The 25,733-nt window shown below is 38.6% G+C and overlaps 1 protein-coding gene across 3 annotated transcripts in view; it reads left to right on the top strand.

Annotated features, from left to right (window-relative positions):
* The window catches only part of LOC117418215 (G protein-coupled receptor kinase 5-like), a 124,884-nt gene that overhangs the window by 50,281 nt on the left and 48,870 nt on the right, over nt 1-25,733 (top strand). For all 3 annotated transcript variants that reach the window (XM_059035707.1, XM_034030983.3, XM_059035708.1), the window contains one exon: nt 22,842-22,954. In XM_059035707.1, coding sequence (XP_058891690.1) covers nt 22,842-22,954 — 113 coding nt within the window. The remainder of the gene's footprint in view (nt 1-22,841; nt 22,955-25,733) is intronic.

Raw genomic sequence — 25,733 nt, 5'->3', positions numbered from 1 at the left:
TTTGTTTTTAGAATTAAAGCGTTCACATTCCCCAAATGTAGTTTCAGCTATATTATTATTATTATTATTATTATTATTATTTGTTTACTTAGCAGACGCCTTTATCCAAGGCGACTTACAGAGACTAGGGTGTGTGAACTATGCATCAGCTGCAGAGTCACTTACAATTACGTCTCACCCGAAAGACAGAGCACAAGGAGGTTAAGTGACTTGCTCAGGGTCACACAATGAATCCGTGGCTGAGATGAGTTTTGAACCGGGGACCTCCTGGTTACAAGCCCTTTTCTTTAACCACTGGACCACACAGCCTCCTATATATGGACAAAGGCTTCGCCCCTAGTGTGGTCCAAAAACACTGTTGTTTCATTTCTTCATTGAAAAAATGGGGACCACTATGCACTATTCATCCATAAGTGTGTTTGTCCATCTGTCTGTACATGTGTCACACTCCATGGCAAACAGTAATGCCTTGTTTGTGCACCAGTCTTCACCAAACTTGTATCCTACACTCTTAGCCTCCTGTAGACAATAGATAGCATTTGGCTATAATCCGATAACCCATTGACTTTATGCAGTTTCTTTAGCCTTGCAGGTCTGTGCGATCTTGTGTGTGTGTGTGTGTGTGTGTGTGTGTGCGTGTGTGTGCACTGGGTTTAATATGGGCTGCTGAAACAACTTTCAGCATGAATAAACAAGTAAACTGCATCAGTAAAATACATCCCACATCACAACTGTAATCTCACAATTGAAGCGATCTGTATCATGTAACACTAGAGCACCATGACGTACAGACACAGTACATGTAAAAAGCTGTGTTCATTTTTGTCATAGTTACCTTGTGTTGAGATCCTTTGCATGACTTAAATTGTATCATGCAAATTGAGATATTCAAAATAGAAAGTACAGACATGCTGTGTTTAGTATTGACTAAAGTCACGGTACTTTAATCCAGGTATGCAACATCTAACAGCATTTACTATTGTAAATGCTAGGATTTACTGTTGAACGTTGCATTCTCTGTAACCATAGTAACATGCTGCCGAAATACAAGAACTACCAATTATACCACTTGCATTCCTTAATAACTAATCAGATGAAAGAGAGCGAGAAACACGTCCTCCACTTCCTGGATCGCGGGTTCGTTTTCTGTTGATGACGTTTGCAAGGTACCTTTGAGAAAGGGCCATTCATTGGACGCAATGCTTCTCTTCCCGGTAATGTAAAGGTTAAAGAACAGCCCCAAATTGCTTTCTGGTTGAAAGTCCTGGAAACTTGAAATTAAGTTTGGATTATTCTGATCCTAGGCCATAGGATAGGATATTTAATTTGTTACGTCATTGCCAGCTTTCCGGGTTTGTGTCACTTTTCAGTTCATTTATTTATTTGAAAACTATAGGATTTCATTTGTGATGTGCAGCATATAAAGGAAGGCAAAGTTTGAAAAACAACAGCCACACCCTTCAATGCATCAATCTGAGAACATGTTGCTGAACTGGTTGTGCTGATACTGTAAATCACATACATCAGATAAGAAGTGCGTATACTCATGAATGATAAGGTAAGTGGCTCTTATGACAAGAGGAAATTCCTGTTCTAATTCCTGTAACTATTGGCTTTGGATACAGGAATAAAACTGGTGTTCCAAAACCAGTAACATTCTGGTGGTTAAGTCTGGCGTGGGTTAGATTTATGCACTGATAATATTCATCTATTCCCACAGTTTTATGACTAATTCAATAACACGATAGACTTCCAAGTGTGAAAGATGTTGTATGACACTATCAGTCTGCCATGAGAACAGAAGATGTTGTATGGCACTATCAGCCATGAGAACAGATTCTAACTCTATTCAAAGTTTAACAGGTTTTTTGGTCGTATTTGAAATTAGAAGGCATCCAGCAATGGGTAGTAATGTACTGATAAGTCAAGTAAACAAATGTTTTGTCTAGTGTTTTCATCAGTGTACACCAAGTTTACCCCAATTTTTTGATTTAAGCAAAAAGAAAACACTTTTTGTTGATAAACCCTTAGAAAAGTGTCCCACAGCAAAAGCATAGCAGTGTAATAAAGCACAGTGAAAGCATAGGTAAGCAGTCTAAAGAATGATGAGGTATGGTAAAGCATATTAATAAACATGGTAAACTATGGTAAATGCACAGTATAACCATGGTAAAACTGCAAAAATACTGTGGTAAACTTTTATAAGGGAAGCTCTATCTCACACTCATACCAAGCTGCTCATTAACCCTATTCAATAGAATTCAATGTCCTGTTTTTTTATTGCTGTTATGGAACTGTTGCCAGTTTGGAATCCGAATGGGTTTTTGCCATGAGAGCTTCTCCTTACAGCTCTGCAAGAGAGAGAGTGCACCTCAGTCTTGACCTGAACACCTACTGCCTGCCATTCAATCCTGGGCATCTCTCAAGCAGGGCTGGGTATTTTGTGGACTAATCTGGAGACTACCAAACTCTTTTCACTCTGCCATATTTCAACCCAGGCCTCCAGAGGTGAAAGTGGTGAAAGCCACCTAGGTGCCAGGATGTGTTCTTTTCAGACGAAGGCACGTATCGTAAACCACCCACAACAAGGCAATACCAAGACCACTGGTCACTGTCTGCAAACAACTTATATAGCTGAAACAGCACACAATAATGAATGACGCATTCACTGTGTTAATGGAACATATGAGGCCTGAGCTGTTTAAATAAAAGCATATGCTGCTGTTGCAGGACAGCTCTCCTCAGTATGCAGATCTGTAAAGCAATTCAACCCCTGCCTATTAAAAGCAATACATTTTGGGGCAAGCCTGTACTGTGTATTGAATGGCACACAGCATGGTGAGGGAGTTTGAGCAAACCCCAAGTGTTTATAACATGATGAAAAACTCTGCAGTCTAATACAAACAATATGTCTATCAACTTTCACATCTTTGAAAGAAACACAAGAGAGTTTCATTGTTAAGACATTTGGGGCAGGATTTTCAAAAGTTTGTGAATGAGAACTCCAGTGTTAATCAAGAAATCGGTATGTAGCATTGGTTTTGGCATTTTCAAGCGGTCGATATGCCTATTTCGTTATTAAATAATCATCCTAATGTGATTTCCGAAATTGTTGATTTACGAAATAATGTTAATATCTTAATGAGCAGTGCTTCTTGCGATTTTTTTTGTGTGGAAATTTAAAAGCAAATCTGTGTTAATTGTCATAATTTATCAGGAGTTGATTTGCATTTGGAAAAAGAGGGTTTTAATTAATGAAAGTATATAACTCGCCTTGAAACAGACATTTAACAGACTGTGACGCCGATGATACAGAGAGAGTGTACAGGACCGGGATTAATTTCTTACAGACTGCCTCGATAATTCAGTATTTGTAGTTCTGAAAATATTTTAGCCTTTTCTATACTTGTGGTTATGAATTACTTATTTTAAACATTTGTAACCTCAAGGAAAGTTTGTTGTATTGCTAAAATGATATACCGTTATTTGCATGAAGTGTAAGTTACTACCAAGAAATTATCAATGCTCCTGTAGCCTATTTGAATTCTGCATATGTCCAACTCTACTGTAGATTTTATTTAAATTATACAACTGAAATCTTGGTATAGAAAATGGCATATTGGGTATTACAATAAAGTTTCCTTTGGTGATTGCGGATTTAATGTTGTCAGACTCGCCCCACACTTTATGTACAATGTACACTTTCACCTTCACACGTTTGTATGCATATAAAATGGTCTTATAATACTGGAAGTGTTCAGTGGCTACCTCTATCTTATCATGTTGAGTTTATTTATCGCAGAGGTAATTGATTTAATTAACACATTTCATTTGAAAATCACTTGCTACTAAAGCTCTCGTTACTATACCACGAGTTTGATACAATAGCACTAGTTTGAAAATCCTGCCCTTCATTTCATAACTAAGGTTTTTGTGTTTGTTTTACAGTAGTATTGCTATTTAACCACTTCAGCTCCAGGGGGTACGCATGTACGTAAAATGAAAGAGCACTTGCAGTACCATGCCGTACCTGTGCACGCCAAGGTTTGCTGTCTATTCTATGTTTTTTTTTTTTTTTCAATCTGATCTCTTTGTATACACACCTGTCAAGAGGTGAGTGGTGTGGATGACAAATTGAATGTCCGAACTGTACTATAATTACCAAAATAGTCAATTTTAATTAATAATAATCACTGTACTGTGTTCTTATTTTGTGAAACCTTTTTGTTTGGGACTGAAAACCTGCCGTTTTACCCCATACCATTGCTTGTATAGGGTTAAAACGCAGATTTTCAGTCCCAAACAAAAAGGTTTCACAAAATAAGAACACAGTACAGTAATCCACAAGTGCATGGGAAAGTGCTCCGGTTGTAGTGCAGTGGTGCTCTGTTATGCTGGGTTGTAGTGCAGTGGTGCTCTGTTGAGCTGAGTGGTAGTACAGTGGTGCTCTGTTGGGCTGGGTGGTAGTACAGTGGTGCTCTGTTGTGCTGAGTTGTAGTGCAGTGGTGCTCTGTTGTGCTGGGTTGTAGTGCAGTGGTGCTCTTGTGCTGGGTTGTAGTGCAGTGGTGCTCTGTTGTGCTGGGTTGTAGTGCAGTGGTGCTCTGTTGGGCTGGGTGTTAGTACATTGGTGCTGTGTTGGGCTGGGTTGTAGTGCAGTGGTGCTCGTGCTGGGTTGTAGTGCAGTGGTGCTCTTGTGCTGGGTTGTGCTGTGCTCTGCAGTGCTAGTTGTGATGTGGGGTCCGTGCTGGCTCCGTGGCTGCAGCTCCCGATTCGCTAGTCCTCTGCTACACAAATAAACAAACAAAAACACAGCGCTCCCTTTGTACTGAGGTTTGCAGCTCAGATTCCTTCTCTCTCTGTCATTATGCCCCAAGGCAGTGTTAGTAATGTGATATGTGTTTTGAAGTCAGGTACTAGAGATCGAAATCATCAGGTGACTTTATTGTCCAATTGCATTCCATGCTAAAATCCCTATCTATCTGTGAAGACATTGAGAACAGTTGGAGGCACCGCAGGAAACATTCAACTATCTAAAGTATATACATAGTATTTAATTTTATTTTACAAAATAAATGTGTTTTTATATATTGTGTGCAACGTGAATATTTCTGTTATATAAAAATATATTTTACTGTGTAAACATTTTGCTATATATATATATATATATATATATATATATATATATATATATATATATATATATATATATATACAGTGCCTATAGAAAGTCTACACCCCCTTGAACTTTTTTCACATTTTGTTGTGTCAGTGCCTCAGAGTTTCATGCATTTAAATGGATAAAAATGATGATTTTTTTCCACTTATCTACACACTATACTCTACACTGTTATTGAGAAAAAACATTATATATTAAAAATACAAAACTGAAAGATCATAATTGTATAAGTCTCCACCCCCCTGATTTAATACTTGGTGGCAGCACCTTTGGCAGCAATTACAGGTGTGAGTCTGTTGGGATAGGTCTCTACCAACTTTGCACACCTAGATTTGGCAGTATTTGACAATTCTTCTTTACAAAACTGTTCAAGCTCTGTCAGGTTCCTTGGGGAGCGTTGATTGACAGCAATCTTAAGAACATAAAGTTTACAAACGAGAGGAGGCCATTCAGCCCATCTTGCTCGTTTGGTTGTTAGTAGTTTATTGATCCCAGAATCTCATCAAGCAGCTTCTTGAAGGATCCCAGGGTGTCAGCTTCAACAACATTACTGGGGAGTTGGTTCCAGACCCTCACAATTCTCTGTGTAAAAAAGTGCCTCCTATTTTCTGTTCTGAATGCCCCTTTATCTAATCTCCATTTATGACCCCTGGTCCTTGTTTCTTTTTTCAAGTCAAAGAAGTCCCCTGGGTTGACATTGTCTGTACCTTTTAGGATTTTGAATGCTTGAATCAGATCGCCGCGTAGTCTTCTTTGTTCAAGACTGAATAGATTCAATTCTTTTAGCCTGTCTGCATACGACATGCCTTTTAAACCCGGGATAATTCTGGTTGCTCTTCTTTGCACTCTTGCAATACTTTACACTTTTCTCTATTAAATGTAATTTGCCATGTGTCTGCCCAATTCTGAATGCTGTCTAGATCATTTTGAATGACCTTTGCTGCTTTAACAGTGTTTGCCACTCCTCCTATTTTTGTGTCATCTGCAAATTTAACGAGTTTGCTTACTATACCAGAATCTAAATCATTAATGTAGATTAGGAATAGCAGAGGACCTAATACTGATCCCTGTGGTACACCACTGGTTACCTCACTCCATTTTGAGGTTTCTCCTCTAATCAGTACTTTCTGTTTTCTACCTGTTAACCACTCCCTAATCCATGTGCATGCATTTCCTTGAATCCCTACTGCGTTCAGTTTGAGAATTAATCTTTTATGCGGGACTTTGTCAAAAACTTTCTGGAAATCTAAATAGACCATGTCATATGCTTTGCAGTTATCCATTTTCAATGTTGCATCCTCAAAAAAGTAAAGTAGGTTAGTTAGACTCTCCCTTTCCTAAAACCATGCTGGCTGTCTCCCCAGGATATTGTTACCATATAGGTAATTTTCCATTTTGGATCTTATTATAGTTTCCATAAGTTTACATATAATAGAAGTAAGGCTTATTGGTCTGTAGTTACCTGGTTCGGTTTTGTCTCCCTTTTTGTGGATCGGTATTACGTTTGCTATTTTCCAGTCTGTCGGTACAACCCCTGTGTCAAGAGACTGTTGCATGATCTTGGTTAGCGGTTTGTAAATAACTTCTTTCATTTATTTGAGTACTATTGGGAGGATCTCATCTGACCCAGGGGATTTGTTTATTTTAAGAGCTCCTAGTCCCTTTAACACTTCTGCCTCTGTTATGCTAAAGTTATTTAAAATTGGATAGGAACAGGTCGACATGTGGGGCATGTTGTCCGTGTCCTCCTTTGTAAAAACCTGTGAAAAGTAATCATTTAATATATTTGCTATTTTTTTTCTTCATCTATGATTTTTTATGTGTCTCTTCGACATTTAACCTCCTCTTTGAATATTCTCTTGCTGTTATAGTATTGGAAAAATATTTTGGAATTGGTTTTAGCCCCCTTAGCAATATTGATTTCTATCTCTCTCTTGGCCTCTCTAACTTCCTTTTTGACTTGTGTTTGCAGTTCCAAGTACTCTTGTGTGCTTTGTTTTTGGTCCCTTTTAAACGCTCTGTAAAGTGCCTTTTTTCGCTGAATATTTTTTTTTAATTGATCTATTAAACCATTTTGGCCATTTTGTTTTAGATTTAGATTTGTCTACTTTTGGGATGTAATTGTTTTGTGCCTCTAGTACTACATTTTTAAAAAACAGCCATCCTTTTTCTGTGGATGTTTTCTCTATTTTACTCCAATCTACTTCTGTTAGTCTCTGTTTCATACCTTCATAGTTTGCTTTTCTAAAATTGTAAACCTTAGCTTTAGTCATTACTTTTGGGGTTTTAAAAAATATTTCAAATGAGACCATGTTGTGGTCTGAGTTTGCCAATGGCTCTCTGACTTCTGTTTTAGTTATTCTGTCTTCATTATTTGAAAAGACTAAATCAAGGCATGCCTCCCCTCTAGTCGGTGCCTTTACAAATTGCGTTAGGAAGCAGTCATTTGTCATTTCCACCATTTCAATTTCGTCCGTCGTGCCCCCCATCGGGTTTTCCCATTTTATACGGGGGAAGTTGAAATCCCCCATTAGTATGGCTTCTCCTTTTCTACACGCATTTCGAATGTCATTGTACAACAGCGTCTGAATTTGGCGGTCTATAGCATGCTCCTATTATTATGCCCTTTGAATTTGTGTCCATTATTCTGACCCATATTGATTCTGCATTGTTTTCTTTGTCCTGATTTAACACCTGGGCTTGAAGACTATTTCTTATGTATAACGCTACCCCTCCGCCTCTTCTATCCTGCCTGTCTTTCCTATACAGTGTGTACCCACTAATATTATATTCGTCTCCATCACTCTCAGACAACCAAGTTTCTGTAACACCTATCACATCGTAGTTACTTGTTAGTGCAGTAGCTTCAAGTTCTAATATTTAGTTTCTGAGACTTCTAGCATTAAGATAAATACATTTAATAGTGGTCTTACCTGAGTTGTTGCCCTTGTTTAGGTGTGGTCTCCCTTCTGTTTTTTTGTTTTCTCCCCCCTTCCTTTCTAGTTTAAATGCTTCTGGACCGCCTGAAGGATCCTTTCTCCGAGTAGATTGGTTCCCTTTCTGTTTAAGTGCAGTCCGTCCCACCTGTATAGATAGTCCTTGTTGTAGAAAGTGCTCCAATGTTCAAGAAAGGTGAAGCCTTCCTGTGTGCACCATGATTTCAGCCATGCATTTTGATTTTGTATTTCCAGCTGTCCATATGGTTCTTTGCAAGGCGCCGGCAGTATCCCAGAAAATACCACAGTTTTGGTCTTGTCTTTTAATTTCCTTCCTAGCTCTCTGAATTTGTTTTGCAGGGATCTTGGCCTGTCTCTTCCAATGTTTTTTGTACCGATGTGGACGACTACTACCGGGTCGTCTCCTGTTCGTTCTACGAGCCTGTCCACATTCTCAGTGATGTGCTTGACAGAGGCTTCTGGAAGGCAGCACACTGTTGTAGTAAGGGGGTCCAAACTGCGAACTGAACTTGCTGTGTTTTTCAATATTGAGTCCCCAACAATCATGACCTCCCTTCTTTTTGCTGCCTGGCCAGCACTGTTTATAGGGTCCTGGGTGTTGTTTCTTTCATTCTCTTGATGTTGGTTTTGGTCATCTAAATGTTGAAGTGGCTCAAATTTGTTGGATGTCTGGATTTCTGGTGGTTGTTTGACAAAGTTTCTTTTTTTCCCTGCTTCTGCCTATCTGAACCCAGCTGTTTCGACTCTCTTCCATCTCCCTGGTGGCTATCAGTCTGCTAGGGGTGCAGACTTCCATGAATTGTGGGTGTGTCAGCTCCTCAAGCTCCTGTTGCTGTCTCATTTCCTCCAGCCCCTTTTCTAGCAGGCTTAATCGCTGAAGCAAGTCCTGGATGGTGCGGCACTTTACACAAACTTGGTTGAGCTCTGTTGGGTTTTCTCGGATTTCCCACATCATGCAGTTGTCACAGATTACTGGCTTGAAGCCCATTTTCTTTTTTAGTTTAGTGTATTTTCTGCAGCTGTCACACTGCTTTCAACTGCTTCTAACTGCGTTGTACAATTTTCAAGTCATGCCACAAATTTTTGATTGGATTTAGGTCGGGGCTCTGACTGTGTCACTCAAGGACATTTACCTTTTTGTTCCTTAGCCACTCCAGTGTAGCTTTGGCTGTGTGCTTTGGGTCGTTGTCTTGCTGAAAGGTGAACTTTCGTCCCAGTTTCAGCTTTCTTGCAGAGGGCAGCAGGTTTTCCTCATTGACTTCTCTGTACTTTGCTCCATTCATTTTCCCTTCTACCCAGACAAGTGCCCCAGTCCCTGCCGATGAGAAACATCCCCATAACGATGCTGCCACCACCATGCTTCACAGTATGGATGGTGTTCTTTGGGTGATGCGCTGTGTTGGGTTTGCGCCAAACATAACGCTTTGCATTTAGACCAAAAAGTTCCGTTTTAGTTTCATCAGACCACAAAACCTTTTGCCACATGGCTACAGAATCTCCTGAGTGTTTTTTTGCATACTTCAAATGGGACTCAAGGTTGGCTTTCTTGAGTAATGGCTTCCTTCTTGCCACCCTACCATACAGGCCAAATTTGTGGAGTGCTTGGGATATTGTTGTCACATGCACACTTTGACCAGTCTTGGCCATAAAAGCCTGTAGCTCTTGCAAAGTTGCCATTGGCCTCTTGGTAGCCTCTCTGATCAGTCTCCTTTTTGCTCGGTCATCCAGTTTGGAGGGACGGCCTGATCTAGGCAGGGTCTTGGTGATGCCATACACCTTCCACTTCTTAATAATCGTCTTGACCGTGCTTCAAGGGATATTCAAGGCCTTTGATCTTTTTTTATACCCATCCCCTGATCTGTGCCTTTCAACAACTTTGTCCCGGAGTTCTTTTGAAAGCGCCTTGGTGCTCATGGTTGAGTCTTTCCTTTGAAATCCCCTACCCAGCGTAGGGAACCTACAGGAACTGATGAATTTATCTTGAAATCATGTGAATCACTACAATTTAACACAGGTGGAGGCCACTTAACTTGGTGTGTGATTTTGAAGGCGATTGGTTACACCTGAGCTAATTTAGGATTGCTGTTACAAGGGGGGTGGACACTTATCCAACCAAGCTATTTCAGTTTTTATTTTTAATTAATTTTCTACAAATTTCTAGAATATTTTTTTCACTTGGAAGTTGTGGGGTAGAATGTGTAGATAAATGAAAAAAAAAATATTTTAATGCATTTTAATTCCAGGCTATAAGGCAACAAAAGGTGAACATTTTGAAAGGGGGTGTAGACTTTCTATAGGCACTGTATATAGATGTCAGCTTTTTAATAGACACCGCCCTCGAGTAAATGCTGCTCTCAATACAGAAATGTAAAAGTTTTTTTTCTTTACCCCTGCTCAAAAAATAGACAGAAACGTGCAACTCTGCCTATGTACATGACACCCCCGAAGAGACTGCAACCTCAATCCAGCATGTAATACAAGCTAATGTACACCCACCTTAGTAAGCAAATGTTATTTTATAGTACAGTCCCGACAGACAACCCAAGATTAACTACTTACAGCACAGCAGTCCTTCACGTCCCTTTTTTCCAGTAGAGTTCAGTGCCAACACAACGGGATAAAATAAGGGCTCTCTGTTTACCTCGTCGTCAACTTGGATAGTGAAAACTTAAACTCAGAGGAACTTAGAGCTTTGCCGGTCACTCTAAACTCTTCTTGTAGGGGGTTTAGTTGTTTTGTTTTTTATTCACTTGGAATTTTACTCAGTCCTGTACAAGTATATAAAAAAAAAAAAGAAAAAAAAACATGCTTACTATCTGAGAAGATTTAGTTTCGTTTTCTCTTACAGAGAAATTACAAACAAGCAGGTAAATTTACAGTGAGAAAAAAAATAAAATAACCGAGTAGCATATATGTTAGTTTTAACAGAAATCAAACCGATATTCAGAGGTAATATTTTTCGTTAAGAAAAACAACTCAACTACTGTTCTCTCTCCTCTTCTTGTCCCGGCCCATAGCAACCAGTGCACACTTCTGATTCGCTGGTACAGTGCTCCCCTGACCTCCCAACTCCCACCTAATAGGCTCTTGTTAACTGTGAGTGAATGTACTGTATTCAAGCCCCAAAAACACACAAGAGTATAGTGCTGCAGATCGGCGCCTCTCATGGCGCTATTTCTAAAATGCCTTAAATCATTTAATAATATATTGCAGCATTTGTAAAGCTTATTATTATTAATAAAGACCGTCCTCGTATAAGGGCTGCAGTCATTTTGATCAATTTAAAATAAACGCTGCGGAGCCAAATTGAAGTAATACGGTGTGTGTATATATACAGTACTGTGCAAAAGTTTTAGGCAGGTGTGAAAAAATGCTGTAAAGTAAGAATGCTTTCAAAAATAGACATGTTAATAGATTATATTTATCAATTAACTAAATGCAAAGTGAGTGAACAGAAGAAAAATCTAAATCAAATCCATATACAGTGCCTTGCGAAAGTATTCGGCCCTCTTGAACTTTGCGACCTTTTGCCACATTTCAGGCTTCAAACATAAAGACATGAAACTGTAATTTTTTGTGAAGAATCAACAAGAAGTGGGACACAATCATGAAGTGGAACGAAATTTATTGGATATTTCAAACTTTTTTAACAAATAAAAAACTGAAAAATTGGGCGTGCAAAATTATTCAGCCCCCTTAAGTTAATACTTTGTAGCGCCACCTTTTGCTGCGATTACAGCTGTAAGTCGCTTGGGGTATGTCTCTATCAGTTTTGCACATCGAGAGACTGAAATTTTTGCCCATTCCTCCTTGCAAAACAGCTCGAGCTCAGTGAGGTTGGATGGAGAGCATTTGTGAACAGCAGTTTTCAGTTCTTTCCACAGATTCTCGATTGGATTCAGGTCTGGACTTTGACTTGGCCATTCTAACACCTGGATATGTTTATTTGTGAACCATTCCATTGTAGATTTTGCTTTATGTTTTGGATCATTGTCTTGTTGGAAGACAAATCTCCGTCCCAGTCTCAGGTCTTTTGCAGACTCCATCAGGTTTTCTTCCAGAATGGTCCTGTATTTGGCTCCATCCATCTTCCCATCAATTTTAACCATCTTCCCTGTCCCTGCTGAAGAAAAGCAGGCCCAAACCATGATGCTGCCACCACCATGTTTGACAGTGGGGATGGTGTGTTCAGGGTGATGAGCTGTGTTGCTTTTACGCCAAACATAACGTTTTGCATTGTTACCAAAAAGTTCGATTTTGGTTTCATCTGACCAGAGCACCTTCTTCCACATGTTTGGTGTGTCTCCCAGGTGGCTTGTGGCAAACTGTAAACGACACTTTTTATGGATATCTTTAAGAAATGGCTTTCTTCTTGCCACTCTTCCATAAAGGCCAGATTTGTGCAGTATACGACTGATTGTTGTCCTATGGACAGAGTCTCCCACCTCAGCTGTAGATCTCTGCAGTTCATCCAGAGTGATCATGGGCCTCTTGGCTGCATCTCTGATCAGTCTTCTCCTTGTATGAGCTGAAAGTTTAGAGGGACGGCCAGGTCTTGATAGATTTGCAGTGGTCTGATACTCCTTCCATTTCAATATTATCGCTTGCACAGTGCTCCTTGGGATGTTTAAAGCTTGGGAAATCTTTTTGTATCCAAATCCGGCTTTAAACTTCTCCACAACAGTATCTCGGACCTGCCTGGTGTGTTCCTTGTTCTTCATGATGCTCTCTGCGCTTTAAACGGACCTCTGAGACTATCACAGTGCAGGTGCATTTATACGGAGACTTGATTACACACAGGTGGATTCTATTTATCATCATTAGTCATTTAGGTCAACATTGGATCATTCAGAGATCCTCACTGAACTTCTGGAGAGAGTTTGCTGCACTGAAAGTAAAGGGGCTGAATAATTTTGCACGCCCAATTTTTCAGTTTTTTATTTGTTAAAAAAGTTTGAAATATCCAATAAATTTCGTTCCACTTCATGATTGTGTCCCACTTGTTGTTGATTCTTCACAAAAAATTACAGTTTTATATCTTTATGTTTGAAGCCTGGAATGTGGCAAAAGGTCGCAAAGTTCAAGGGGGCCGAATACTTTCGCAAGGCACTGTATTTGGTGTGACCACCCTTTGCCTTCAAAACAGCATCAATTCTTCTAGGTACACTTGCACAAAGTCAGGGATTTTGTAGGCATATAGTCAGGTGTAATCCTCAGAGTTGGGGAACATTGTCAGAGCAGAAGGAAGCAAGTTTTCTTCCAGGACAACCTTGTACTTGGCTTGATTCATGCCAAAGCTGCCCGATTCCAGCCTTGCTGAAGCACCCCCAGATCATCACCGATCCTCCACCACATTTCACAGTGGGTGCGAGACACTGTGGCTTGTAGGCCTCTCCGTCTAACCATTAGACGACCAGGTGTTGGGCAAAGCTGAAAATTGGACTCATCTGGGGGTACTTCAGCAAGGCTGGAATCGGGCAGATTTGTCTTTGTGAAGGACGCATGAATCAAGCCAAGTACAAGGTTGTCCTGGAAGAAAACTTGCTTCCTTCTGCTCTGACAATGTTCCCCAACTCTGAGGATTGTTTTTTCCAGCAGGACAATGCTCCATGCCACACAGCCAGGTCAATCAAGGTGTGGATGGAGGACCACCAGATCAAGACCCTGTCATGGCCAGCCCAATCTCCAGACCTGAACCCCATTGAAAACCTCTGGAATGTGATCAAGAGGAAGATGGATGGTCACAAGCCATCAAACAAAGCTGAGCTGCTTGAATTTTTGCGCCTGGAGTGGCATAAAGTCACCCAACATCAATGTGAAAGACTGGTGGAGAGCATACCAAGACGCATGAAAGCTGTGCTTGAAAATCAGGGTTATTCCACCAAATATTGATTTCTGAACTCTTCCTAAGTTAAAACATTAGTATTGTGTTTAAAAATGAATATGAACTTATTTTCTTTGCATTACTTGAGGTCTGACAACACTGCATCTTTTTTGTTATTTTGACCAGTTGTCATTTTCTGCAAATAAATGCTCTAAATGACAATATTTTTATTTGGAATTTGGGAGAAATGTTGTCAGTAGTTTATAGAATAAAACAAACATGTTCATTTTACCCAAACACATACCTATAAATAGTAAAACCAGAGAAACTGATAATTTTGCAGTGGTCTCTTAATTTTTTCCAGAGCTATATATATATATATATATATATATATATATATATATATATATATATATATATTAAAACACATGAGACAGTTTTATTAGAACATTTATTCTATGTTAAATACATCAGATTTACAGTGTTTTTCCATGTCTTTCTTCCCTCCTAAACAAGTTTCTCTGAAACAGGCTGTGATGTCTTTTCTCTCCACGCTGCCAAAACTTTCTCAGCCCTTTTGGACACTAACTGTCCCTCTCAGTGACGTCACACAAATAAATATCACGAAGTGAAATTCAAGCCCTCCCCTATCCAATGATATGTATTTCAATATGTTTACACGATCGCAGTCCCAGAAGCCCTTTTCAGTAGGATCGTGTTAACATGATCCCGATCCCTGGAACTACACTGTTAAAGAAATCTTGCTTTCAGTTTTGCACTTCCATGGTCAGTTCACCTGGAGAGAGAAATTGTCCCCACCCTTTCAGGGCCTTCTTTCCTGCCAGCAACCAACTAGCAGCTTCCCCTGTTGATTTGACATGCTCTATAGCCAATAAGATGCTTTGACTCCTGTAGACAGTGCTGAGGTGAAATGAGAAATGACCTAGGAAGTGCAAGTGCAACACATTTGAAGTAGTGTCTTGGGTTAACTTTTTATCTGTACCATTTGTCCTGTTAAAGACTTCAAGTCCCCTATTTCCATTGTCTAATCTGAGCATAACCTGAAGCAAGTGCAAAGGACATTTTTCAGAAAGGAATAAAGTAATTTTAACAGCAAAAAAAACTAGCAAGAAACGGCGCTGAACAAATCGGTGGCTCCTGGAACTAGGCTGTTTCTTGCAAGATGTGTTCCAGTTGTTTTTGTTCCTCTTAATGTGTGCCTTTGCACTTGATCCACAGTAGGGCCCCCAGAGGTATCCTCACAGTATCTTTTGTATTTGCTTCTCTAGGGCTCAGTGAACCACTGCTGTTCCAGCGCTTCATCTCACACTTCATTACCTAATTGATCTCGATATTGTAGGTCTGGCTTGTTATTTAAAAGTGTTACTCGTTACAGCAAATGAGGTGTTGCCTGTAAGGTAGCATGTCTCTCTTCAAAGTTCCAGCTGGTGACTTCATCAGTGTTACCTTACAGTTCTTGATTGAGTGGTGAAGTCATGAATGACAAAGTTTATGGATGAAATGGATATTTAATTCTGTTCAAGATCTCTGTTCTTTGCTTGTATTTTTTACATCAATTTGAATTATAGTTAAAAAAATGACGCAGTAGGTGAAATGTTGCTGCTGCTTATTGGGATCTATTCAGTTCATGTGTTGCAGTTTCATTTCAAGCACACTCCAATGGTCTAGCTACAATGAGATCTGACCTACAGCAAAGGTACCTGGATACAGATAGTTATCTGTTTTCCTTGCTTTTAAAATATTTGCTTATTCTAAATTTAAAAAAAAAGCGAAAAACTAAAAGACTTAGCAAACTGTTAATAAAACTAAAATGGTGCATATCACTATGCTATGAGATCCATAAACATTGCTTATGTCAATATAGTTAATGCTGTTGTCATTGTTATCGTATCATTAGAGTTATTCATTGACTCTTCATTAATGGTGTTCTACATACAGCAGAAATAGATAGAGAAACAGATACTTACAAAATATCAGCCACACAACTTTCTTACCCGCCTTGACTGCGATTTATTCTAGTTTTTGGATTAAACAGATATTTGAAAGCATGAGTAAGCATGGGTGGCGATGTTTTTTGTTTGTTTTAAATGCACAGCACAGTATGTGCTTATAAATCAAGCCACAATTACGTCAATCTCCCATATGTTTGAACTCTGTTTAACAATTCAGCATTTTGACTAATTACATTTTCTGCAAGCAAAAAAAGAGCATGTCATTATGTTCTTACCAGTAGATGTACTGAGGCCAGCAGAAGACTAATTCACAGTAGTGCTTACAGCATTGAGTATCATATCTGTACACAACTAAAAGAATACTGTAATGTGACTCACATGTGTGCTGGCTTTCCAACATATTCATGTCATACATTTTTCAACAGAGAGCTTTTATATGTGGGTTTCGCTTAAGTGAACCAAATCGTTTCCTCCACGAGAACGTGTCTAAAAATGTAATTTTCTATTTCTTTAGACCATGGAGACATATATTAAATGAGTTTAATAGATTAAAAGATCCAATTATTAAATATGATTTTATAGTTGGCGTAATGAAACACTGTATTGATTATTCAATGAGTTTAAATCTTACTTCTCTCTTACCAGCACAAGTAGATTTCTTACTGGTTCATTACTTGTATTTTATACTTCAGTTTGGAATATGCAGATGTTTCAATGACACTGCTACAGATGAAAGTTACTGTTGCTTTCTGGTAGTGTAGTTCATGTATTGTAGTTACATACACAAGGGCAAAGTGTTGCATTGTTAATGGTGTACCAGCTGTACTTGAAGAGAAGACATTTAAGAGCCTTATTGAGGCTGCAGGGTGCTTTAAACTTTTAAAAAGTCACCAGAAACAGAAAATAATGCACAAAGTGAATCTAAACGAGATTAAGAATGCTCTTTAAATTAGCATTCTACAGAATCAAACTGGAGACAATTATCTGTTCAAGGACGCCAAGATATTTAGGATCAATGGTGGGGGAGTAAAAAGGGCAACAGATGCCTCCCGACCAGCCGCTCTGCGTTCAGTCATTTAGTCGCAGTCCTCTTTTCTTTAAGGAGGGAGTCTCTGGTTTAATTTTCCAGGAAGTCGTTGAGTTGGCGTGAGTTTTAAAGGAAGAGGTGGCAGCACTGTACTAACATGCAAATGACAGAAGACACGTCAGACAAAGCCAGCACACAGGCCTGCATTTGCATCCTCAGCCTCGCATTACAAAGCAACCACACCGTAAAGCATGTACAACCAGAGGGGTTTGGCAGTGTTGAGTCTTTGTTTAATCTTGTAAACCATGTTGTATTGAGTGTACCCAGATGACGTTAGTTTTGTTCAATTACAAAGACCCTGGCACAAGCAGGTACGTAGTATTTGCTTTGCATTGCAAAAATATAAGCATAACCCAGAGTGGTCAGTTTTGTGTTTAGGTGTAAAATAAAATACCTGGAAAATGAATAAATATGTCTTATTCAAAATGGTGGCAGATCTAGATATAAATATAAAACACCTCAGAACTTTGATTCTCCTATCAGGAAGCTCCATTGTAGGTCACTACCACACAGTAGACGACCACAAACCTTTCAGATATCTGAAAAAAACTAAACTTACAGAAAAGGTGAATATATCTGTAAATTAGAGATTGAAAATGTTTACAATAACAATAAATTGTTCCTGAGTGGCCTGTGTGGTAAAAGCATGGCTGTATGGTGTTCAGGGAGAGTCCTACAGTCAGGGGAGTGCAGGCTCACGTCCTGGCTGTGAGAAGTCGACAGTCTTCACTGCGGAATCCAGGGTTGGCCTTTGTCCTCCAAAGGCTGGTAGCTCACTGACATCTGCTCTCAGGTTCTTGGGTATAAAGAGGCAATTGGCTTGGTCGGAGGATCAGAGGTTCCCTGAACCTTCAGTTCTCCTGAGCTGTGTGGGGAATTGCTGCAGTGAGGGAACATAATGGACATTTTGAATTGGGGAGAAACTCAGGGGTAAAATAATTGTGCACGCTAAAATAAAAATACTATATATATAAAAACAATAAAGGCACTGTTTGCTATTTTCTAATTGAACTGTGGTTTTTGGGTAAAACCTTGGTAGTTGACCTTGTCTATATAGTAGATTTTAACTTCCTGATGTGGTTAACCGCCAGATTGTGATGTCTTCCAGTGCTTAAATAATTATTTATTTCTGTCTGTAGAAATATTAAAGCACTCATAAAGGTTCATATTTTAGGGATTTAAGTGACGACACTTTTCAGATCTCCCATTATATAGATCAATTGAATGGAATCCAAGAACATTCAGAGCTGTGTTGTGTGTGTGTTTGGACGTTTGATTCCATGACAGATTGTGACTTCAAAATTGTGTTTTGGATAAAAAATGTGTGTGATAAAAAGGACCGAATCGTGCACAGTTGCAGATTGTTATAACAAAGCATTCCCACAAAGCATGCACCCACTGACTGTTAATAGAGCTATGATCGTTTGCAAGCATATATTGGCGGGATTTGCTGTGTTAGGCAAACACCCTTCTTTAATAGATTTTATGACGCACTTTCAATTAAATTTTGTATACTGTAGCAACTATGGGCATCATTTTCCGGGGCATACTTGGAGTGGTCAATATACCCACAGTGGAAAATATAGGCCCATATGTGAAATACTGTCTGAATGGCCTTAATTCTGAGCGTTGAGAATTTCAACATTTTTTTACCCAACCCCATACCCCTAGTGTTTTATACACTTAATAATGTTAATATCATTTGAACTTTATTATGCATCTGAACTGTATTTATTCAGGTGTGTTGCATTATTTATTTATTTATCATGCATCTTATTTATTCATTTATTATGCATTTATTTATTTAAGGTGCATTGCATTTTGCAAAGCTCACATTCCTTTATGCATCGCAGTGTATTAAAAAGCAGTTAGCCATTTTGTTTGTGTGTTAACTATAGCCATATTTGCATTAATAGATTGTATTTGATCAAAGCTCAATGGAAACAGGCTGAATTCGTATAAATGTAAGTGTTGTTTGAATTTCCAAAATACTCTTGACCTTCGTGTATTTTGGAAACCTCAATTTGCTACTTTATGCGAATCAAAGCCCCTTAATGCACATAAAATCAATTGAAAGGGATTTATTGGCATGAAAAGCAAGCACATAACGAAGTGTAATACTTATCGGAGCCACGATAAGGATAGGAATGAATAAAATGGAACAGAAATAGCACATAAACACAATGAACAAATATAAATTACTGTGTGAGTATATAGTATATTTGCAGTAGTTCAAAGAGACTAATGTATTTAGCATTATTTCATATTAACATTTGTTTTAAAAATGCATCACAAACAAGTGCAAACTGGTCACCTTTTATCAAAAAGTAATGTATATTTTCAATTTATGTGCTGACATATATGAGAGGCAATACAGTCAAAAGTCTGCTTTATAGTGAAAACAAAACACTAGTAGAGAGCAACATAAGTTGTAGATGTATTAAAAGCTTTGTTTAGGAAAACTTAAAATAATATTTAATTTTATAAAAAGGAAGCATTTTAATTTTATCTCTAATTTGTTAAAAAAATAAATAAATACATTTCCACAGCTATGTAAGTTGTGTGTGCTGCATTTGAAAATAAATGTATGCGTATTCCTGATAAGTAGAAGTACACTTCCTAATGAGGAAAGATGCAGTGAATATGTGAAGATTAACTGATTCTCTGGAAGTCTTCTCACAAAATATATCTAAAGATTGGTGAAGATTGTGCATATTATTTTTTTTTATTATTATTATTATTTTATTTTTTTTTAAGTATTTGTGCCTGCATGTGTTTCAATAGTCAGGTAACCTAAAGTGGCCATCATTGTATGTAAAGCTTTTTTTTCATATATGTTTTTATGTGAGAATAGAACACACCACTTTATTGGTCAAATTACAAATAAGTTGTAAAGGGGGCGCTATGCAAATTAGTTGCATAGCGCATGGGATCATGGGTAACCTGTAACTGAGGATAAAGGGGTAATTAAACGTTGGGGGGAGGGGGCTGTTATAATTGTGGGGATTAGATAGATAGATAGATACAGACGTGCTCAAATTTGTTGGTACCCCTCCACAAAAAACGAAGAATGCACAATTTTCTCTGAAATAACTTGAAACTGACAAAAGTAATTGGCATCCACCATTGTTTATTCCATATTTAATAGAAATCAGACTTTGCTTTTGATTTTTTATTCAACATAATATTGTAAATAATAAAACAAATGAAAATGGTATGGACAAAAATGATGGGACCGCTAACCTAATATTTTGTTGCACAACCTTCAGAGGCAATCACTGCAATCAAACGTTTTCTGTAGCTCTCAATAAGACTTCTGCACTTGTTAACAGGGAGTTTGGCCCACTCTTCCTGAGCAAACTGCTCCAGCTGTCTCAGGTTTGATGGGTGCCTTCTCCAGACTGCAAGTTTCAGCTCTTTCCATAGATGTTCGATAGGATTCAGATCAGGACTCATAGAAGGCCACTTCAGAATAGTCCAATGTTTTGTTTTTATCCATTCTTGGGTGCTTTTAGCTGTGTGTTTTGGGTCATTATACTGTTGGAGGACCCATGACCTGCGACTGAGACAGAGCTTTCTGACACTGGGCAGTACGTTTCGCTCCAGAATGCCTTGATAGTCTTGAGATTTCATTGTGCCCTGCACAGATTCAAGGCACCCTGTGCCAGGCGCAGCAAAGCAGCCCCAAAACATAACCGAGCCTCCTCCATGTTTCACTGTAGGAATGGTGTTCTCTTCTTCGAAAGCTTCATTTTTTCGTCCGTGAACATAGAGCTGATGTGACTTGCCAAAAAGCTCCAGTTATGGCTCATCTGTCCAAAGGACATTCTCCCAGAAGGATTGTGGCTTGTCAATATGCATTTTAGCAAATTCCAGTCTGGCTTTTTTATGTTTTTCTTTCAAAAGTGGAGTCCTCCTGGGTCGTCTTCCATGGAGCCCACTTTCGCTCAAAAAGCGACGGATGGTGCGATCAGAAACTGACGTACCTTCACCTTGGAGTTCAGCTTGTATCTCTTTGGCAGTTATCCTTGGTTCTTTTTCTATCATTCGCACTATCCTTCTGTTCACTTTGGGGTCGATTTTCCTCTTGCGGCCGCGCCCAGGGAGGTTGGCTAAGGTTCCATGGACCTTAAACTTCTTAATAATATTTGCAACTGTTGTCACAGGAATATCAAGCTGCTTGGAGATGGTCTTGTAGCCTTTACCTTTACCATGCTTGTCTATTATTTTCTTTCTGATCTCCTCAGACAACTCTCTCCTTTGCTTTCTCTGGTCCATGTTCAGTGTGGTGCACACAATGATACCAAACAGCACAGTGACTACTTTTCTCCATTTAAATAGGCTGAATGACTGATTACAGGATTGGAGACATGTGATACTAATTAAAGAAACTAATTAGTTCGAAAATATCACTATAATCCAATTATTTATTATCTTTTCTAAGGGGTACCAACAAATGTGTCCTGGCCATTTTAGAATATCTTTGTAGAATAAGCAATAATTCATCTATTTTCACAGCTTCTTTGCTTTATTCTATGACATACCAAAGGCATGCAAGTATACATGATAAAATAGCTTTTAATTTCATCACTTTTCAGGAGGCATGAAGCATTATTTCAATGAGCTGTAAGGGTACCAACAAATTTGAGCACGTCTGTGGATAGATAGATAGATAGATAGATATTACATATGGGATGGGCTATTACTAGTTTTGCTACTCTTCTATATATTAGTCGGTAAAGCTCGTTAAACGTCAAGTTCGACTGAAATAAATTTATATACGATAAACGTTGGTAAAACCACTCGATATTTTTTATTTGCTTACCAAAAATAATCATTTAGAAGTCATCTCTAGTTTGTGTAGTTTTTATACTTGCTGTCTGTCCCGTCTCCATTCCGCTCTGAATGGCTGGGGGTCAGTCATCTCTGACAGATCTCGTTGACTGAAGCAGTGCTAGAATGCTCTCATTTGCCAGCTACAGCGCCTGTCATTCAAAGCGCCTACTTTGAAATTTAGCGAGTTAAGGTGTACGTAAGCTTTTGCTTTAGGTATACGGTGACAGTTGCTAGTATGATTTGAAAATGGTGCACAAGAGAAAAACACTTAATGAATATTGTGCAGAATACCCTGACCGACGGCTGAAGTCTCCGCGGCAGGACAAAGCGGGCCCGTCTGCCTTGCCTTCCAGTGACTCTGAGTCCAGCTGTGCTGAAGCAGGAGAGGGGGAGCTCAGACTCAGAATAATACGTGCTAGTTTAGTTCTGTTCAACTATCTAATGTTTTGTTCTGTGCATATTATTTTTACTCATATTACTTAGTAATATACTTTTATATGCTGTGTTTACTGTGGTTTATTTGAGACAATTTTTAAATGTTTAGCTCAGCTGTGACCAAACATTATTTCAATTAAAATGTCGGTAACCATGGTTTTGTTGCATGTTGACTATGATACAGGGGTTTCGCTAAATGAGATGTTTTTCAATGGCATAAAAAGCATAAAGGTTGATTTCACCCATTCTCCTGCTTGAATTTAAAAATAAAGGTCGAAAAAAATTGTAAATTCTTTCTAAAATAAACGTCGATATTAATCGTCGATTTGGCAAACAAATAAATAATCGAATAGTAGCAAGCCTAACCATTGCTTAGTTATTAGCCTCTTGTATCAGTGGTCTTTCCCAGTTCTGTATTCTTGATCAGATAGAATGAGGGTCCCAGGATCTTGGTGTAATCCAGCATGCTGTCGATGTCGAGTCGGCACTGTGCCGTGCTGTAATGGAGTACAGGATTGTAGTGGTTGTCACTGCCTCTTTCTCCCTCCCCCAGAGAGAGACTACTACAGTACCTGTGAGAAACAGCCCATCGGTCGGCTTCTATTCCGGCAGTTCTGTGAAACACGGCCTGAGTTTGATTGCTGCATTACATTTAAAGACGCAGTGGTGAGTACCTAATATATTTATATATCTATACTGTATGTATGTTTTTAAATCCTTTCAAGGTGTAGATTGCAATGATTGTGTCCAGTGACAATCTCAATTCAAGCCCTTATAAGTTTGTTTTGAGAGCTCTTCAATTGGGGGATTTCATTGGATACAAGTGTTGACTCACTAAACTGCACAATTATTGCTCGTGTTAAACGTGGTGCCCCTGCTGCATCCTAGGAGTTTTCTTTTTTTTGTAAATACCTACAACATAAAATATGTTTTTCTGTAGTACGCATATAGTACTAAAACAGTTGTCTGTCACCCATTGTTTTTTAATTTTTTTTAAAAGTAGTCATTTGTCATCAATTCCTTGCCATCGGTTTTATAACGATGTTGATTAATTTAAGCTTGAACAAGATAATCGGATTGATATTAACCTGATAACCAATCTACCCACATCTCAAGGCACTGCCAACATTTCACAATAGGTATTCGGTTGAGAGTCTCCCTGCAGCTCCAACGCTGGTGGTGGAAGATCCTAATGAGCATCCAGTGTGAGGGATGCAAGAGGAGAAAACAAATAGGCTGAACATAAAGACTGTGAATATATTATACTGTTAGGGGAAAATTGGAGCTTGGTGAATACATTTATAAACAGCAATGATACAGATAAGTGATACACACAGTGGATCTTTGATATTTGTGTACTGTCCGGTTGCATTGGTATCTGTGTACTGTCCGGTTGCAGTTTGTTGCCCCAGTTTGATATTGGAACTGCTCTGGTTTTACAGACTGGTTCCATAGTGCAGATGGAAACGTGATGAGAGTAAATTGGAGAGATTGATTTCTGACAGCAAGTCCACATTCCCAACTGGGGCTGACAGAGAAACTGTTGGAAACGAGCGGGACTGGTCTCAAAGATCAGCTCGGGTCCAGTGGTAGATGGAAACATCAATGGTGTAGATACATGGACTTCACTTGAGTTTTTGATAATTGGAGGTTTACTATGTTAACCTGCCTGGTTGTTTGTTTCTACAGGAATTCCAGTCACACACGATGGAAATGCAGCAGGTTTTTCGAGTGCTACTCACTGTGCTTTCCAGCGACTGTTGTAAACTGTTTGTGAGGCACTTCACTCTAATTACCCCGAAATACAACAAGCTGGTAATGCAAAGAGATGTATTGTATGCTGCCCTCATGACTGATGTCTCAGTTGTTTGCAGCAACAAAGCTACAGAACTGCATTCTTTTTTTCACAGAGTACCTTTAGAGTGGAAACAGAGCCAACGCAATTAAAACCCAAACAGCTTTTTATCACAAGGGACACGCTGAACTATGTTTTAGATGCTGTCTTGCTTTAAATTAATACGCACACATTTTGTTACATAAACAATAATGTTTGAAGGTAACACTGCATAAAATCAGAAGAAATGTAATTTGTACATAAAGTATACTTAATGTAAACTAAATTTTAAATGACATGCTTTAAATAGTCCTCTATAATGAAATTGGACTGTGACTTTCTGCAGTATGTGCTTAAATACAATTTGATTTCAGTGGCTGTGCTATAAATGGCTTGGGGTATATTCACACATGCTGTGGCATATCTAGCCAACATGGAGAGTTAGTTGATAGGGGCACATTCAACAGCTCCCCCTATAGCAAAATAGTATATGCCAGTTTCTTTATACTTTGCATTTCTTTGATATAAGGCTTAGGAAATCATATATATATATATATATATATATATATATATATATATATATATATATATATATATATATAATGGCCAGATTCTCAGAGCTACCTACTCCAAATCGTCATTATTATTTTTTTTTTTCAGATAGCAAAAACGCACCCCATAACGTTACCAACCCATAAATAAACAACTCAGACATTTAATTTACAGGCTTGTAAGTAGTCTACAGGTGTTTATTATTAAGTGTTATAATGAAAATCAGTTCTGTGATTCTGTGATGCTTTTTTATCGATTGGTTTTCTCAAAGTCCCCACCTTTAATGATTTAAATGACAGTGGAATTTAGATCCGCACCCATTTAGATGAGTTTGATGGACTCCAATGTTGGCAACTCTATTGAGCAGTTTTGTTATGGCCAAAGCCATTACATTGGAGAAGGCATTAGCTTAAACATCTGTGTACCAGCTTTAGTTTCTTCTAGTTTTACCTTCGGGTTTATGATCTAAAAGTTCACAGGATATCAATGCAGGTTCATTTCCTCATCATTCCCCTGAATGTTCTTGTTATCAGATCTTCACAATATGAAAATGGCGCCAGTGGATATGTTCTGTTTGAAACGCACACATAAACAGTGTTTGTTTAAACAAAGGACCAGAGAATGTGCGAGTTATTATTACATTGCTTTGCATATACTTTTTTCTTTTTGCATATTTGTTTTTAAGTGAGCAACACATAGGATCGCTTTACATTTCCAGTCAAACCTGCAATGGCAGCTAGGCAGATTCAGCAATAGAGAATAATGATAAAGTAATTGTAGCTAACAAAATAGTTCCATACATTTTCTCTGCCACACAGATCTCAGATGGGCAGTTTTGAAACATGATATCTGCTTGTACACTAGGTTAAAGAAATCTCTTTTTGCAAGCCATTATTTTAGACTGCTTTGCACTTCCTGAGTCATTTCAACTGTAACTCTATCTAACAGGGTTGCAAAATACAGTATCCAGCTTGTCCCACGATTTTCCTTCTGTCGCTGCTTCCTGAAACAGCTCTAAAAGTTCTAAATCTGTTGAACTTTTATTTTAGTGGTACCCAC

This window comes from Acipenser ruthenus, chromosome 13 (assembly GCF_902713425.1).
Source record: "Acipenser ruthenus chromosome 13, fAciRut3.2 maternal haplotype, whole genome shotgun sequence".
Lineage (NCBI taxonomy): Eukaryota > Metazoa > Chordata > Actinopteri > Acipenseriformes > Acipenseridae > Acipenser > Acipenser ruthenus.
The sequence above is the reverse complement of the archived record's forward strand: the minus strand, read 5'-3'. Positions and strand labels throughout refer to the sequence as shown.